We start from the raw sequence: 17,244 nt of genomic DNA, 5'->3' as shown, positions 1-17,244 counted from the left end.
GTCAGTCTTGGCTGGACATTATAACTAAAATGGCTGAGGAAACAGAAAATTAAGTACCTCAGGTTTTAAAAAAATTCTTTACTAGTATTATTTAAAGTATTACATGTGTCTCCTTTCCCCCCCCATTGACTTCTCCCTGGCCGTTCACATCCCTCCCCCAACCCCCGCAGCACATGCCTTCACCCCCCTACTGTCCGTGTCCATGGGTTCTGCTTATATGGATGGTTTTAAAATTCAGCGTGGCTGGGAATTAGAACGGAAACAGGAGTGTCCATTTTTGGTTATCAGCTGTTAATGGGACCTTGTGTGTGGTTAATTGTGCACTGGGAGGACACCCATATCTGCTTTAGAAAGATGAGGAAAGGCTAGCAAATGTTTACATACCTGTTACCATCAAACTGAGGTTAAATCTATACCTAGTCCATATCTTGGTTTTCAGCTGAGTCTATTTGCTAAAAAGGGCAAAGAGCTTTCTTGTAACATTGAAGGTTTTAACTTAGGAGTGCAAGACCTTGGAATATCACTCAGTCATATAAAAGAATAAAATCTTGCCATTTGCAATAACATGGATGGACTTAGAAGGTATTATGCTGATGAAATAAGTCAGACAAAAAGACAAATACCATATGATTTCACTTATATGTGGAATCTAAAAAAATAAACCAACAAAATAAATGAACAGACAAAACAAACAAATTCATAGATATGGAGAATAAACTGATGCTTGCCAAATGGGAGGTTGGAGGGTAGGGTGAAAAAGGTGAAGGCATTAAGAAATACAAATTGGCAGTTACAAAATAGTCACGGGGATGTACAGCATAGGGAACATAGTCAATAATGTAATAACTATGTATGGTGTCAGATGGACACTAAACTTACTGGGGAGACCACTTCATAAGTTATATAGATATCTAACCACTATGTTGTACACCTGAAACTAATATAATATTGTATGTCAACTGTAATTAAAAAATAAATTTAAAAAAGAGTGCAAGAAGTCTTACAACCCTGAGTTCAGAATGTGTCTATTATTGGAAACTACATTCATTGTAAAAAAATGCTTTTTTCTGAAACTTGCATACTTCTTCATGGGTACCTTCTTGGACCTACCAACCTTCATGATAACTAACCCCAGGTGGACTCAGTCCATATAAAAGGACTGTGAAGGCACTGTCCCTCCCAGGAGCATGCCCTCATCTTTCCCTCCCCGCTCTTCTTCCCCAACAGGCTAAATAAATAAATAATTATAAAAGGACTGTGAAGAGCTCTTAGAATTAGGAAAATAACCAAAGGCATTTCTCTTCCTTGTAAAATAAGGCAAGTTTAACAGATTAACATCAGAACCCAGGGAGAATCTCAGTCTGCTTGGACTCATTCACTTTTGGTGCAATCCTACTCATTCATTCATTCATTCATTCATTCATTCAACAAATATTTATTGATCGTCTGAGCTAGCAGTGGACTTAGGGCACAGCATCTCTTTCCTACCCATCCCGTGTTCTTTCCTCTCACCTTCCCTACTTGGACCCCAGTCTCATTTTTGGAGCTCATGAAGCTCCAAGACCCTGGTGTGGACTCCAGCTTGGGACCTGAGGAAATATGGGAATCTGGCCTTGAATCTTGTAGGTGTGCCTCTCATTGGTAGAAAACATACCCGTGATATTAAAGAGCTACTTGAACTTTTCCATGATCTTTCTAGCCAGAGCAGGTGTTTAAACCTTTTTTTTTTTTTTAAAAAAAAGAATCAGATGAAATGCTAGCAATATTAGCAAACACTTCTAAGTGCTTTCTATGGTACTATCTCATTTAGTGAGGCATAGCCCCTGTGAGGATACAGATTTTTGGCCCCATTTTACATATAGGGTGGAGAAAAGTTAGTATGTACCCAAGGCAATTCTGTTGGAAATTGGCTCTAGACACCTTACAAAGTGTTCTTAACCACTCTTCTCTGTTGTCTCTTGAAGATGTGGATGCAGTTGATAGAAGAATGCTCCATGCACAAAAATCATCAGTTACCACTTGTTGAATGCCACCTCACATGGGTTATCTCATTAATCATTGTAACAACCCTATGAGTCAGGTTCTGTTGTTATATCATTTAAGCAGATAAAACAGAGGTACAGGGGAATGTGGTTAAGGAATTGTCTGTAGTCATGTGGGGATACATGGTAGAACTTAGATTGGATCCGTATTTGTCTAAGCACAAAGCTCATGTCACTGTGCTATTGCATACACAGGAATCAGAATGGGCACAAGTCATTTCAGTCATTCACAGGCATCCTCGATGATGCCCACCTGGGCCCCTGAGCTACCTGAGAACCCTATTGCAGAATAGCTGGGGCTCTGTAATCCAGTGAAGTCCCTTGAACAAGGAATCTTACTTCCCATGGGGTCTTTGCACCTAGAAAGCCTTTTTCCACCATCTTTCTCCAGTTTGGTCTGAGAGGCCCTGTTTTAATCTTTTTAGGAAATTTGGGTCTTAGACCCCCTGAATAGTCTTGTTTCCTTTTTGGCATAATTGTCCCTCTTTGTTCTGAGACCCTTGGCTTTGTGAAAGAATCATGGAATCTTGGACACCCCTGTTGAAAGGAACTGCAGAATTGACCTAATGTGAGTGGTATTGGTGCAGAGTTGGCCTGATAATTGAGATGTGAAGTTTCCTAACCTCTAGCTGCAGGCTTGTGCTGCTCATGATCTTGAGCTACTCAGAGGATCTGGGATGGGGTGGGTGGGATGCAATGACCCTTGTCAATTTTCCTCCAAGCTCTCTGCTGTGGGGTCTCCAACCTCATGGCCTTACGGCTGGATGAAGTGGAGCACAGGGCACAATCTTTTGGGAGCTTTATTTTCATTATCCTACCAATCTAAGGAAAAAAGATCCATTCCCAAGACATGTGCTTTTTTCTCCTCTCGAGATTACGAGACTTTACAAGAGAAGGTTTCTCTTTCCCACCATCAATCCCAGGACCCAATGTTAGGGTAGATGTACCATTAGAGGGATCTGAAAGTTTGGTGTCATGCCATATGCTGAAGAATTCCCATCCAGCAGCCATGCCCCTTTCTTCCTTGCTTTCAGAACACTCATGTTATTCAAGTGTGTGAAGTTGACACTGCCCCTAATCCCAGGGTGAAGCCCTGAGATCTCATTCTGTTATTCTAGGAACTTGTTTACAGGAGGCAATTTGATCCCAGTCTAGCCAAACAGACATAAGGGGAAGTTTGCTGGGAGGCTTCTGAAGATAATTTTTCTTCATGGTAAAAAAAGAGAGAGACTCAGGAGTAGCATTTTCCTACTCTTTTGTTTTCCAGAAGAGGCATGGATGCATGAGGATTGGATGTATGAGGATTTGATGTGGCAGTCATTTTGGGACAATGAGGGAAAGCCAACAACTGTCAAACCAAAGCTCTGCTATTCCTGAGATGCTACATTAACAAACTGAAAAGCTATATATTTCTGGGTTTTTGTTATATTGAGATTTATTGATAATCCCTATTGACAAGTTACTTTTAGTCAGGTATAATATTAGTTAAAACCCAAAGCATTCTGACAGATACAAGGTGAGTGGTGGTAAGAAGAATGAGAACACTTTGAGACATGCTGCAGCCAACTTCTCTCAAGGATCTTTTCTCCACCCTCCAGCTGGAGCCATCAACTACAAACCTTGGCTCAGCTATGGACCCAGTGATCAAAAATCTCAACAATGAAAAGGAAAATTGAGAATCTACATAAGGGAGGCAAAAAATGGAATAGAACAAATTTAAGAACAAGGAGGTACAAACTGAGATTCATAGGTAAGTTTTATTTTTTTGAAGAAAGCTTGCAAAGAAGGGAGTAATCCCTTCACTACCTCATCATATAAGAACTACTGGCCATAATAAAATAACACAGGTTGGAATGTACTATCTCCAGGCTCCCACCTTCACTTACATTTGTAAGAAAAAGACTTCATATTCTTGGAAAACAGTTATTGTTGGCCAACAGCCAATTTTTCCTCAGATCCTACTATTCCCTTCTCTGTTCTGTTTCAGAAAGAGCTCTATTTGCCAGGATTTCTTGCCCCGTGGCTTCCTGGTGGGTTCAGTATATTCCTGGTGGGAAATACTGGTAGAATATTGGAGAAGAGAGAAAGGGAGAAGCAGGGGTATTTTTTCCCTTTTCTTGCTGTTTCTTGTGGTAGCTCCAACATTGGTTACATCATCTCTCCCAAGTTTCCACCTCTCATTAGATGGACTCAACTCTTGGGCCCTGGTAATACCACTTCCTCCTCTGTCCCTCTAGGTCTAAGATGGCTGCATATTTCTGCTATTGTTAATCTCTGGGTTGCCTCCTCACTCTCCCTTTGACTTCTCTTAGCTCTTCCTTTACCATATCAATTCTTTCTGTAAAATTCTTTATAGTTTGAAAGACCTAGTGAGGTTTCTGTTTTCCAGGCTGGATCTTAACTGATAAAGAGAGATAATATAATAATAATAATAATAATAATAATAATAATAATAATAATTACTATTATTATTATTATTATTTTGCACCAGAAAAAGAGTGCATTTGTCCTTTTATGGTTTCCCTGAGGCCCATGTTGTGGTGCAGACCCAAGCTAAAAACCCATTTCTTTGCTGCCTGACCTTGGACAAGTTACTTAACTTTTAGATGCCTCACTTTCTTTATGTGTAATAATGGTGCCTATTATGATTATTTTAAATGAAATAATGTATGGAAAGCACTGAGTGTAGTACCTGGTACATAGTATAAATGAAATATATATTTAGGTATTAATATTATTGTTTCTCTACTAATCAGCTTCTTAGAATTTATCTTTAAAGATTCTTCCTCTGATCATTGCAACTGTTGCCAAACCTCATAGATAGTCTGCCAATTCCCATATTTCTTGGATATAGTCTGCCAATTCCCATATTTCTTGGATATAGACTTTCCTCATCTATATAGTTTCCATGAGGATGATCAAGCTTATATCGCTGACTTACAATATAACAATACAACATGATACCTCCTCCTGGACACAGATCTGAGGGTGGGAATATCACTCAAACTGGGCCAATTTATATATCTCCAAAGACTTTGCAATTAGGTCCACGAGAAAGAGTTTATTGATCTCTCTTTGAGTGGTTGGAGCAATACACTGGTAAGATTTGCAGCTGTTGGTCATAGTTCCTGTCCTGTGGACAAGGAAGCAGAGAAATCCAATTTGCAAGGAAAGAGAGGACAGGATCTGTCCCAAAGAGAATCAGAGACTGGGGTACCCTGAGAGTGTTGAGCCTCCAGTTTTATTTCATTTCAGAAGCCCAGCTCTTTTCTTGTCCTTGAGTTCCAAGATATATCCATGCATCCTTATCATAAACTCATCTTTTCTGTTTAAGTTAAACCGAGTGAGTTTCTCTTTTTTGTAATTCAAGGAATCTTGCCTCATTTACCACCTTTTCATCTCCATCTCCAAAGTCTACTTGCCGTCTGAACCCCATTATTCCTCTAACTTCCTTCTTTCCTTTTTTCCTCCTCTTTTCATTATCCATTTTCTTCCAGGAAATAGAAACATGCCCTGTCCTCACCACAAAAAATACCTTTTCTGGTGTTAGACTCAATGAAAAATGTGGAAGGAGGACAAGAAGATAAAAATTTTCTTACTCTGACAAGTATTCTCATTGGAATTCTTGAACTGTGTGTTCCCAGAGAGAAGTTTATATCCAGGGCCACAGTGACAGTAGAAACTTCCTGGAACATTCTGGCATTCAGCATTTAGTCCACAATATACACTAATGGGTGGCTTACATTCATCAGTATCTGGAACACAAAGGAGAAATTTGGTCATTCATTTGACAAAGATTTATTGTGCATCTAACATGTGCCAGAGGCTATGCTCTCTCCACCAGAGTCTGTCCTGACTTTCCAGTTAAGGTAATGGCTGTCCTTGCTCTTGCCTTTCCTCATTGACTTTGGTTGAGTTCTCCAAGAAGCAGACATTGAGACATGGATCCAAGTGCAAGTACTTTATTTGGGAGGTGATCCAAGAAAACACTGGAGGGGAAGTGGTGAAATGAGACAGGGATGGCAGAAAATAAAAAGAAGAATATCAAGCAAGTTTCCACTGTGGATAACAGGGTCCCAATTCCTCTAGGTACCTCTGGGAGGCAGTGTAGAGCACACACTTCAGAGTGACCCAGGCAAAGAGTGAGGGTGCTAGGCTATTTATCCACCAAATCTCATCATTTATCCACGGGGGAATGCTCCCAGGGAGTTTTAAGCCCCCTTTCCACCTTCCCGAACATGGGCTGAGTAGTCTTCAGTAGCTAGAGAAAGTCTCAGACTTGGTGTGCAAAGGAATGACAAATGCCCAGGGCATCTAAGTGGGACATTGACCATGTCTGCTGTCATGGACTGAGTTTGTATGCCCTCTGTTCATATGTTGAAGCTCTAATCCCCAGTGTGGCTGTAGATGGGGCTTCCAAGGAGGTAACTGAAATTAAATGTGGTCATAAGAATGGAGTCCTGATTTTACTCATATGTGGAATTTAATGAACAAATAACTACAAAGCAAAATACAGACAGACTCAGATAAAGAGCAGGCAGACACCTGGGGTCAGAGTGGGAAGGTGAAGGGATTGAACATCAACAACAACAAAAAAAGAGAGAACTCATGGACATGGACAGCAGTGTGGTGATTGCAGGGGTGAAAGGGGATGGGTGGAGGTGGAAGAGGGCATAGAAGGGATAAAAGGTGACAGAAATAAAAAAAGAATGGGTTCCTGATGTGATAGGATTAGTGTCCTTATAATAAGAGATGAAAGTCCCTTCCCCATTCTACCACTTGCAATAATCAAGGTAATTCCATATGAAGCTATAACAAGAAGGCAGACATTTACAAGTCAGGAAGATAAGCCTAACCAGGAATTGAATCTGCCAGAACCTTCATCACGAACTTCCCAACCTCCAGAACTGTGAGAAAATAAATTTCTGTTATTTAAGCCACCCAGCCTGTGGTATTTTGTTATTGCAGCTTCTTAAAATTGTCAAGTGGGTAGTGAAAATGTGTGATTTCCCTGTCTGGTTCAGAAAACTTGAAATTTGGGGTTTCAGAGTGTGACATAGTGCCCACTCAATAGTAATTCTTTGCTTGTGAGCCCAGACATGGCAATATTGTTTCTATTTGTGGTGTAAACCCTGAACCTTTTTTTTTTTTTGTAATGCAAAAACCTAACTTAAGCTTTGATTGCTGAGGCATCCATTTCAAAGAGGCTTCCACTCCCAAGTGGATTTCCAATAAGCATACCGCCAGTCACAGGACTATATAAACCTGTATCTTTTCACAATTTTCTAATGGTTATTGTAGAGCGCCGTCTGGGAAGGCACATGGATACTTTTTTAATTCTTATTCAGCTGAGCCCAAGGGCACTGGCAGAATAGGATTTGGGCACACCCGAAACTCCTTTTGATCATAAAATCCCTTTTGGAAACCAATAAATATGCTGTGTTGTCTGAGGTGAGTGTGACTGTCTCTCTATCAGAGGACAGGAAGCCACCCGGCACCCAGCTTGAATCTATTTCTGTCTCCTGTCTCTTTCTTTCTCTAATTTCTTAACCCCCAGCTCCTCCCCTCAGGAACCTGTCTTTCTCCCTTTCCGTGCGGGACGCGGAAAAGGAAGAAACACCGCACCACAGTTATTGCTGAAGGACATCTTGCAATCATAATAAGAACCGCAAGGTCAGTCCAGTTGTAACATTAACTTAGAAAGGGGAAATGTCTCACCTGGGTCCAGGTGAGAACCCCCCCCCCCCCCCGCCCCAGGCATTTTCAGCGTACAGCATTACTATCCATAGACTGAGACCAGCACAAAACATCATTTATCAGGCCAGACATGGCAGTCTTGTTCCCATTTCTCAGGTACTCTCTTTCTCAACATCCCTTTCACTTAGGGTGGTCATGTGACACACTTCTATCCAATGAAAAGTAAGAATGGTCTTCTGGGGACTTCTGGGAAAAACCTTACAAAGTGTGAGACAAGTTACAAGTTACTACAAAGGAATGAGACTCAAGTTGATATTAGAATTCCTATCTGCAACCCTGCAAGCTTGAAGACAGTTTCTGTGATTACTGGGATATGCATCAATGAATAACTGGGATAAGAGGACTGAACTAAAAAATTCTCTACCAAGAACAGATAGAATCTACTTATTAGAGTGAAAGAAAATGAGATTATGCAATACTTGAGAGAGATATTACCCACATACCCAATTTGAAGAAAACATTCAAGAATGTGCTCTAAGCAAATAACAAATTAACAAGTGTGAAATTAGTAAGTTCAGAAACCTTAACCTGGGGGAAGATGAAGGGAAGAGGAAGCAGGGTTGAGCAATGAACCTTGCTGTTTTCAGAAGACTGATAAAGAATGTTAAACCCTAGCTGGTTTGGCTCAGTGGATAGATCATTGGCCTGTGGACTGAAGGGTCCTGGGTTCGATTCCAGTCAAATGCACATGCCCAGGTTGTGAGCTCAATCCCCAGTAGGGGGCGTGCAGGAGGCAGCCGATCAATGATTCTTTCTCATCATTGATGCTTCTATCTCGCTCTCTCTTTTCCTTCCTCTCTGAAATCAATAAAAATGTATTTTAAAAAGAATGTTAATAATAAAGAGGTATACAAAGAGATGCTAGGAAAGTTAAAACAGAACATGTAATATTAATACCAGATTCAGTGGAATTTAAGGTTCAAAGCTCTAAATAAGATAAAGTGGGACACTATGTATTGATGCTTAACAGGGAAAATTTTATTTCAGTCATAATTATGTATCGACCAAACGACATAGCTGATCAATACCAAAAGCAAAAACAAGTGGAAATGCAAGAAGCAAGAACAAATCAACATACAATTGCACTGGTATATTCAATTTAGTTCTCTCAGAACTAGTAGATAAAAAAAATAAATACAGATAGAGTGAAAATGAATATCACAATCAATAAGCACACACAAATAGAGGAAAGATCTAGTGGATAAAAAATAAATAAGGATATGGAGAAACTGATGAATAAGTAAAATCAATAAATAAACACACAGTCAGAGAGACAAAAACAGACACACACACACAGACACACAGAGTGGTAGAAAGAGACAGAAGTAAAGAAAGACTGAAAGAGACAGAGAACTATGCACTGAGAGAATCTCACATTCCTTGAACAGAAAATATACATTTTAATAAACTCAATCATATGATCAAGCAAAGAAACTTCTAATAAAAAATTAAAAAGTAGAAAATCTTAGCCATTAGTTTAAAATCCCTAATAAATTTTTAAAAATTAAAAGTGATTCCTTCATTTTATAATACAATAAAGTCTATAAAAATGAATGGTTGTGAGAAACAATTGTTTCTGAGATATGACATCAAAAGCGCAAGTTACAAAAGAGAAAATAGGTACATTGGGCTTCATAAAAAACGTTTGTGCTTCAAAGGACACTATCAAGAAAGTGAAAAGAAAACCCATAGATGGGAGGAAATTTGCCAATCAGATATCTGGTAAGGGACTAACATTCAGAATATATAAAGAACCACAACTCAGCAACAAGAAAAGAATATAAATAAGCCAATTAAAAATGGGTAAATAATTTGATAGACATTTCTTTTTTTTAAAATGAAGGGTTTTTTAAAAATTGATTTTTAGAGAGAGAGAAAGGGAGAGGGAGAGAGAGAGAAACATCAATGTGAGAGCAAACATCCTGCATGTCCCCCACTGGGGATTGAACCAGCAACCGTTTGGTGTATGGGAAGACACTCCACCTACTGAGCCACATTGGCCAGGGATGATAGACATTTCTTCAAAGAAGATAGAAAGCACATGAAAAGATGCTGAACATCACTAGTCACTAGGGAAATGCAAATCAAAACTACGATGTGATATTACTTCATACCCATGATATTGACTATAATAAAAAAGACAGACCGTAAGTGTTGGGAAGGATGTAGGGAAATTGGAACTCTCAGACATTGCTGGTGGAAATGTAAAATGGCACAACAACTTTGGAAAACAGTCCACAAGTTCTCAAAAAGTCAAGCACAGTTATCATATGACTCACTGATTCCACTCCTAAGTACATACCCCTAAAGAATTGAAAACAGATGTTCAAACAAATACTTGTACATGATGTTCACAGCAGCATTATTTATAAGAGTCCCAAACTGGAAACAACACAAATGTCTATCAATTGATGAATAGATAAATAAAATGTGATATATTTATATAATGGCTATTGTTCAGCCATAAAAAGCAATGAATTACTGATACGTACTTCAACAAGGATGAATTTGGAAAACATTATGCTGAGTGAAAGAAGCCAGACACAAATGACCACATATTATGTGGTACCATTTATATAAAATGCCCAGAACAGGCAAATCCATGGAGACAAAAGCAGATTAGTGTTTTCCAAGGGCTGGGGGGAGGAGTAAATGAAGAGTCACTGTTAATGAGTTTGGGTTTTTTGTTGTTTTTTTTTTTTTAGGTGGTGAAATGTTCTGGAATGAGTAGTAATGGTACACGATTTTGGAATATATTAAAACCAACTAAATTATATATTTTAAAAGTATGGATTTTATGGCATATGTATTAAATCTCAATTAAAAGATGATGGTGGCCCTGACTGGTTTGGCTCAGTGGATAGAGCGTTGGCCTGCGGACTGAAGGGTCCCAGGTTCGATACCAGTCAAGGACATGTACCTTGATTGCGGGCACGTCCCCAGTAGGGGGTGTGCAGGAGGCAGCTGATTGATGTTTCTCTCTCATCGATATTTCTAACTCTTTATCCCTCTCCCTTCCTCTCTGTAAAAATCAATAAAATATATTTAAAAAAAAGATGATGGTGGCTTTATAAGACTGGTCCCCAACTATGTCTCCAACGCAACGTCTCTATCGCTTACCAGGCTATGGATACACTGACTTCATTTTCTTTTTATGTAACCAGTTAGATCTTTGTACTTGTGACTGCCTTTGCTAAGTTTTCTTTAATATAATTTCCAATCTCTACAATGCACATAGTGAGGTAATACTTTGATGTTAATCATATGGCCAGATTCTATTAAGGGTTTGAAGGATCAGGAGTTGATGAGTAAGAGAGGGAGGATTTATTTGGAGAGAGCTGATGCTGTGCTGTGAGCCCCTCCACTCCTACCCAAGAAGAGAAATATGTGTGGGTTCTTTCCTCGAGACAGAGAGAGAGAGAGAGAGAGAGAGAGAGAGAGAGAGAGAGAGAGATATTTTAAGGAGTTCACTCAGCTAATTACATGCATTGTCTGTATTTTGTGGGGACCCAGCTGATTTCTTCCTAAAAAATCGAAAGGGTGAGCAAAGGTGGGTAAATATTTCCCAAGAACTAGAGCTGGGTCAGATGTGAGTGATTTCTAGTGTGGGGTTGCTTAGGTTCTGTTCAAGAGGGTCACCTGGAGTGGCAAATGGACTTCAGCAGGAAGAAGCTGGAGGAAGCACAAGATTCCTCCAGGATGAGGAAGGTGTAGGAAGGAAGTTATTGTTATCAAGGGAATTTTGGGGCAGTGACTGGATAAGAGGGGCATTATCTTCATACAACCCACAAAGGCTATCATAGAGAAAGGCTCTAACTCGGGAACATAGAGGCTAAATGGCAACAATAGCATCAGCCAAGTAGAGACTTTTCTACTTCCTTTTCCTTTTTCTTCTGGGTTCCAACTGTAGCAAGATGGGGCAAAGAAGAATGAAGTGTTAGGTGGGAAAGAGGACTGACCGCAGGCTTCCAATCAGGAGGGTGCTTGAACTAAGGGAGGGAAACAAGCCACTATTAATTCAAGTTTGGAGTGTTCATTTTCCCATAGGGTTGGACCTTTTAATTATTGAGCTGAGACTGCATTTTGCATCTTAGGGGACCATAGGAACTTATATTAGTAAAATTTCTGCCCAAGCTTTTATTCTCTCTTTGCTATGACTTCCATGCATATTCTCTTTTTTGAACTTAAAAAACACCATTTATATGATGTTCTATAATCCATGAAGTACTGTCAGATTCATTACCTTATTCAATCCCCTACCATCCTCATAAAGTCAGCATTATCACTCCCATGTTATAGAGGAGAATACTGAGGCCTAGCTAGGTTCTGGAAGAGCTCCCTGCCCTTTGCGGACTTCATGAAAGTGTTTCTTGATGAAGGTTGAGTGGTAGTTTTCAGCATTGTACATTACTGTTACCTCCCCACAACCCTTATGCTGCCTACCTTCCAGTTCCAACTCTGGGTAATTTGAAAATTACCCCTTTACCTTGACATATCTCCAAGGGGAATGTGAAGAATTCCTTCCCAGATTGGGAGGTGTATCCAGAGTTGCAGGTACAGTATGTGTCATTGACACAAATAGCATTTTGGGGGCACCGAGGACAGGTACCTGCAGGGAGGAGAGAGGCAGGTCAGATTCACCTGGGTCAAAAACTCTTGAGTTATTATTTGTCTTTGCCTCTGAACAGGGCCTCTCAAGACTGAGGGAACTTGTACATTTTCCTTTTTGTTTCATCTCAGTACAGTAAAAAAAAAAAAAAAAAAAAAATTAGAGATACTATTTATATACCTTACAATGTGATCACTCTGATAAGTCTAGTACCCATCTGACATCATACATAGTTCCCAAAATATTGTTGACTATATTCCCTATGCTGTACTTTACATCCCTGAGACTATTTTTCATTTAAAAAATTATTATTATTTTTAAATTTATTTTGTATTGTTGATAGTATTACAGATATCCCCCATTTCCAACCCCCACCCTTCCACCCAGCCCCCACCCCATGCCAGGCCTCCACTGAACTATTGTCTGTGTCCATGGGCTATGCATATCCTAATATATAAAAAGCCAGGGGCTGTCATGACTGAAACAACCAGATGGATGACCGAACAGCAGGCTGCATGGGGTGACAAGGCCAGCAGTGGGGTTAGTGAGGGATGACCAAATGACTGAACAGCAGGCTGCGTGGGGTGACCAGGCCAGCAGGGGGTTAGTTGGGGGCTACCAGGCTGGCAGAAGGGGCAGTTGGAGGACCAGGCCGTCTGGGGGAGTAGTTGGGGGCAATCAGGCAGGCAGGCAGAGGTGGTTAGGGGTGATCAGGCTGGCAGGGGGGCAGTTAGGGGTGATCAGGAAGGCAGGCAGGTGAGCAGTTAGGAGTCAGCAGTCCCAGATTGTGAGAGGGATGTCCTACTGCCGGTTTAGGCCCGATCCCTGGGATCAGGCCTAAAGCGGCAGTCGGACATCCCCTGAGGGGTCCCGGATTGGAGAGAGTGCAGGCTGGGCTGAGGGGACCCCCCAACCCCCAATGCATGAATTTCATGCACTGAGCCTCTAGTATGCATATAAATTTTTAAGTTCTTTGATGAATCTCTTCCCATCCCCTCCCCACTTCCCTCTGAGATCTGTCAGTGTGTTCCATGCATCCATGTCAGTTCATGTTTGTTGGTTTATTTTTTTTTCATTACATTCCACATATAAGTGAGACCATGTGATATTTTTCTTTCTCTGACTGATTTATTTCACTTAGTATAATCATATCCAGGTCTATCAATGCTATTGCAAAGGGTAAGAGATCCTTCTTTTTTTACAGCTGCATAGTATTGCGTTATGTAAATGTACCACAGCTTTTTTTATCCATCCATCTATTGATGGGCACTTGGGCTGTTTCCAGATCTTAGCTATTGTAAATAATGCTGCTATGAACATGGTTGGTGTTTCTGGATTCTTAGGATATCTATAATAATAAAAGCGTAATATCCAAATTGACTGAACAGCAGAATGACCATCTGGATGACCATGCTATGACACGCACTGGCACCAGATCGGCCAAGGCGGGTGTGATGCAATTGGTCAGGGAGGGCCCCACCATCGCCTCCACGATCGCCTGACAGAGGGAAGCCCAGGACACCCTCTGTGCAGTGATGATTGCAGAGCCCCATGGTTGATTGCCCCAAAGAGGGAGGCCCAGGCTACCTGACCAGGGGTGCTGTTGTGGGTGGGCGGGGCCTCCCTCTGTGCAGTGATTGATCGCAGAGCCCTGGCTCCGCGATCAATCACCCAGCAGAGAGAGGCGCCAGCCACTCAGCCGGTGGCCACAGAGGGAGGCCCAGGCCACCGGCCAGTGACACTGTGGCGGGTGTGCAGGGCTGGCCAGCAATTGCCCCACAGAGGGAGGCCCAGGCCAGCCAAGCGATCGCACCCCATGCCTGTTGCCTGTCGCCTGCAGAGGGAGGCAACTGGTGGTGTGGTGGGGGAGAGGTGGCAGCGCCACACAGATGGCAAGCAGTGGCAATGGCGGAGGTGGGGCCAGCTGCTGGCAGCCAGGGGAAGGAAAGCCCCGATAGGCCCTGATCGCTGGCCAGGCCTAGGGACCCTACCCGAAGGGTCCTGGATTGCGAGCGGGTGCAGGCCGGGCTGAGGGTCACCTGCCCCCCATGCACAAATTTTGTGCATTGGGCCTCTAGTGTTCTTAGAAGTGGGATTACTGGGTCAAATGGCAGTTCCATTTTTAATTTTTTGAGGAAACTCCACACTGTTTTCCATAGTGGCTGCATCAGTCAGTATTCCTACCAGCAGTGTACTAGTGTTCCTTTTTCTCCACATCCTCACCAGCACTTGTAATTTGTTGATTTGTTGATGGTAGTCATTCTGATAGGTGTGAGGTGATACCTCATTGTTGTATTAATTTGTATCTCTCTGATGATCAGGGACTTTGAGCATTTTTTCATATGTCTTTTGGCTATCTGTATGTCCACTTTGGAGAAGTGTCTATTTAGGTCCTGTGCCATTTTTTTTTTATTGGATTGTTTGTTTTTCTTTTGTTAAGTTGTATGAGTTCCTTATATATTTTGGATATTAGCCCTTTATTAGATGTATCATTGCCAAGTATGTTCTCCCATACACAGGGCTCCCTTTTCATTTTGTTGATGGTTTCTTTTGCTGTGAAGAAGCTTTTTATTTTGATGTAGTCCCATTTGTTTATTTTCTCCTTAGCTTCCTTTGCCCTAGGACCGTGGTTGGCAAACTGTGGCTTGTGAGCCACATGCGGCTCTTTGGCCCCTTGAGTGTGGCTCTTCCACAAAATACCATGGCCTGGGTGAGTCTATTTTGAAGAAGTGGTGGTAGAAGAAGTTTAAGTTTAAAAAATTTGGCTCTCAAAAGAAATTTCAATCATTGTACTGTTGATATTTGGCTCTGTTGACTAATAAGTTTGCCGACCACTGCCCTAGGAGATGTATCTGCAAGCATATTACTACAAGAGATGTCTGAGATTTTGTTGCCTATGGTTTCTTCTAGGAACATTTGCCATTTTAATTATAATGTGTCTTGGGTCTCTTTTTTTGTTGTTGTTAATCCTCACCCAAGAATATTTTTTCCACTAATTTTTAGAAAGAGTGGAAGAGAGGGGGAGAGACAGAGAGAGAAACATTGATGTGAGAGACACATGGATTGGTTTCCTCCTGCACACACCCCGACCTGGGCCTAGGTTCGAGCCTACAACTTTCTAATCACTTAACTAAACTGGCCAGGGCTCTTTGGGTTCATCTTGATTGTGACTCTGTACGTCCTGTACTTGTGTGACTTTTCTTCACCAGGTTAGGGAAGTTTTCTGTCATTATTTCTTCAAATGGGTTCTCTATCCCTTGCTCACTTTCTTCTCCCTTTGGTCCCCGTATAATTCAGATGTTGTTCTGATTCATGTTGTCTCAAAGTCCCCTTAAACTATCTTCATGCTTTTTAAGTGTTTTTTCCTTTAGTTGCTCTAACTGAGTGTTTTTTTCTACTTTGTTTCACAAATCACTGATTCGATCCTCTGCTTCATCCAGCCGACTTTTAATTCTTTCCAGTGTATTTTTGATGTCAGATATAGTATTCTTCATTTCAGACTGGTTCTTATTCATGGTTTCCATGCCCTTTTCATGCTGATGTAGTTTCCACTAAGTTCCTTGTAGTTCCCATTAAGTTCTTTGTAGTTCCTTGAGCATCCTTATAAGCATTACTCTGAATCTGTGTCTGATAATTTGCTTACCTCCATTTCATTTATCTCTTGCTCTGAAGATTCATCCCCTTTTTTCATTTGGGGTTTATTTATTTGTCTCCCCATTTTAGTTGTCTCATTGTGTTTGTTTCTATGTATTAGATAGAACTGCTATGACTCTCAGTTTTCATGGGGTGACCTTTTGTAGTAAATGTCCTGTGGGACCCAGTGTTGTGGTCACCTTGAACTCCTGAGCTGGATGCTCTAGGAGTGTCCCTTTTGTGGGTTATTTGGGCTCTCCTGTTGTAACTGGGTCTTGATTGCTGTTGTTCTGTTCATGGATGGGATTTTTTCTCAGACTGGCTGACTGTGAGTCTGGACCCCAAACATGTTATGTGAGCTGTTGTACAGTGTGACTGCCAGATGAAGAGACATAGGGCAACATCCTGAACAGAGGAGTGTTTGTCTTCATGGAGTTTGGGGCCTGTTCCTGTATACAGAGCAGAAGATCTATAAGTTTGTGGCCAAATCCAAGAGAAATGCCCTTGGGTCAGTCACATCATTAGGTGCTGACTGCCATTGGTACTGACCTTTGCCTTTGGAGCCATGGCTGAGGTTGAGGCCTTCACATTTCCATGTTTTCAGTATGAGCAGAGGCAGCGGAATATCAAGTAGCCACCCTGGCTCCAGAGTTGCACTCCCTGTGACTTTTTATAACTGGTAATTTGTACTTCTTAATCTCTTTTCCTTTTTCACCTATTTCTCCCCACTCCCCAGCCCTCTTCTATGAGGCAACCATTAGTTTGTTCTCTGTATTTAAGAATTTGTTTCTGTTTTGTTTGTTTATTTATTTTGTTTTATAGATTCCACATATAAGTGAGATCATATGACATTTGCCTTTCTCCATCTGAATTATTTCACTTAGCATAATGCCCTCTAGATCTAACCAGATTATCGCAAGTGGCAAGATTTCATAAATGTCTAATCATTAAGTTGTACATCTGGAACTAATATATTGTATGTCAACTATACCCAAAAAATAAATTTTAAAAAATCTAAAAAATATTAGAAACACCAAACCCAAGTTGTAGAGACTGTGCATGATGTAGGACTGGGGTTGGCATTAAACAAATTAATGTTAACAGAAAAATTTCAGTTAATAATAACTGTGTCATTCTCAAAATCATTGCAGAATTTATAAAAGGAGAATGAGTTAAGACTTGGGACCCTGGTTTCAATTCTGG

At 41.0% G+C, this 17,244-nt stretch overlaps 1 protein-coding gene across 2 annotated transcripts in view; it reads right to left on the bottom strand.

Moving 5' to 3' along the window:
• ADGRE3 (adhesion G protein-coupled receptor E3) overlaps window positions 1-17,244 on the bottom strand; it is an 86,516-nt gene that overhangs the window by 52,912 nt on the left and 16,360 nt on the right. For both annotated transcript variants that reach the window (XM_080673926.1, XM_080673927.1), the window contains exons 3-4: window positions 12,286-12,408; window positions 5,642-5,797 (exon numbers count right to left, since the gene is read on the bottom strand). In XM_080673926.1, the coding sequence (XP_080530052.1) occupies window positions 5,642-5,797; window positions 12,286-12,408 (279 nt within the window). The remainder of the gene's footprint in view (window positions 1-5,641; window positions 5,798-12,285; window positions 12,409-17,244) is intronic.

Source organism: Plecotus auritus, assembly GCF_963455305.1.
Source record: "Plecotus auritus genome assembly, chromosome: 6".
NCBI lineage: Eukaryota > Metazoa > Chordata > Mammalia > Chiroptera > Vespertilionidae > Plecotus > Plecotus auritus.
The sequence above is the reverse complement of the archived record's forward strand: the minus strand, read 5'-3'. Positions and strand labels throughout refer to the sequence as shown.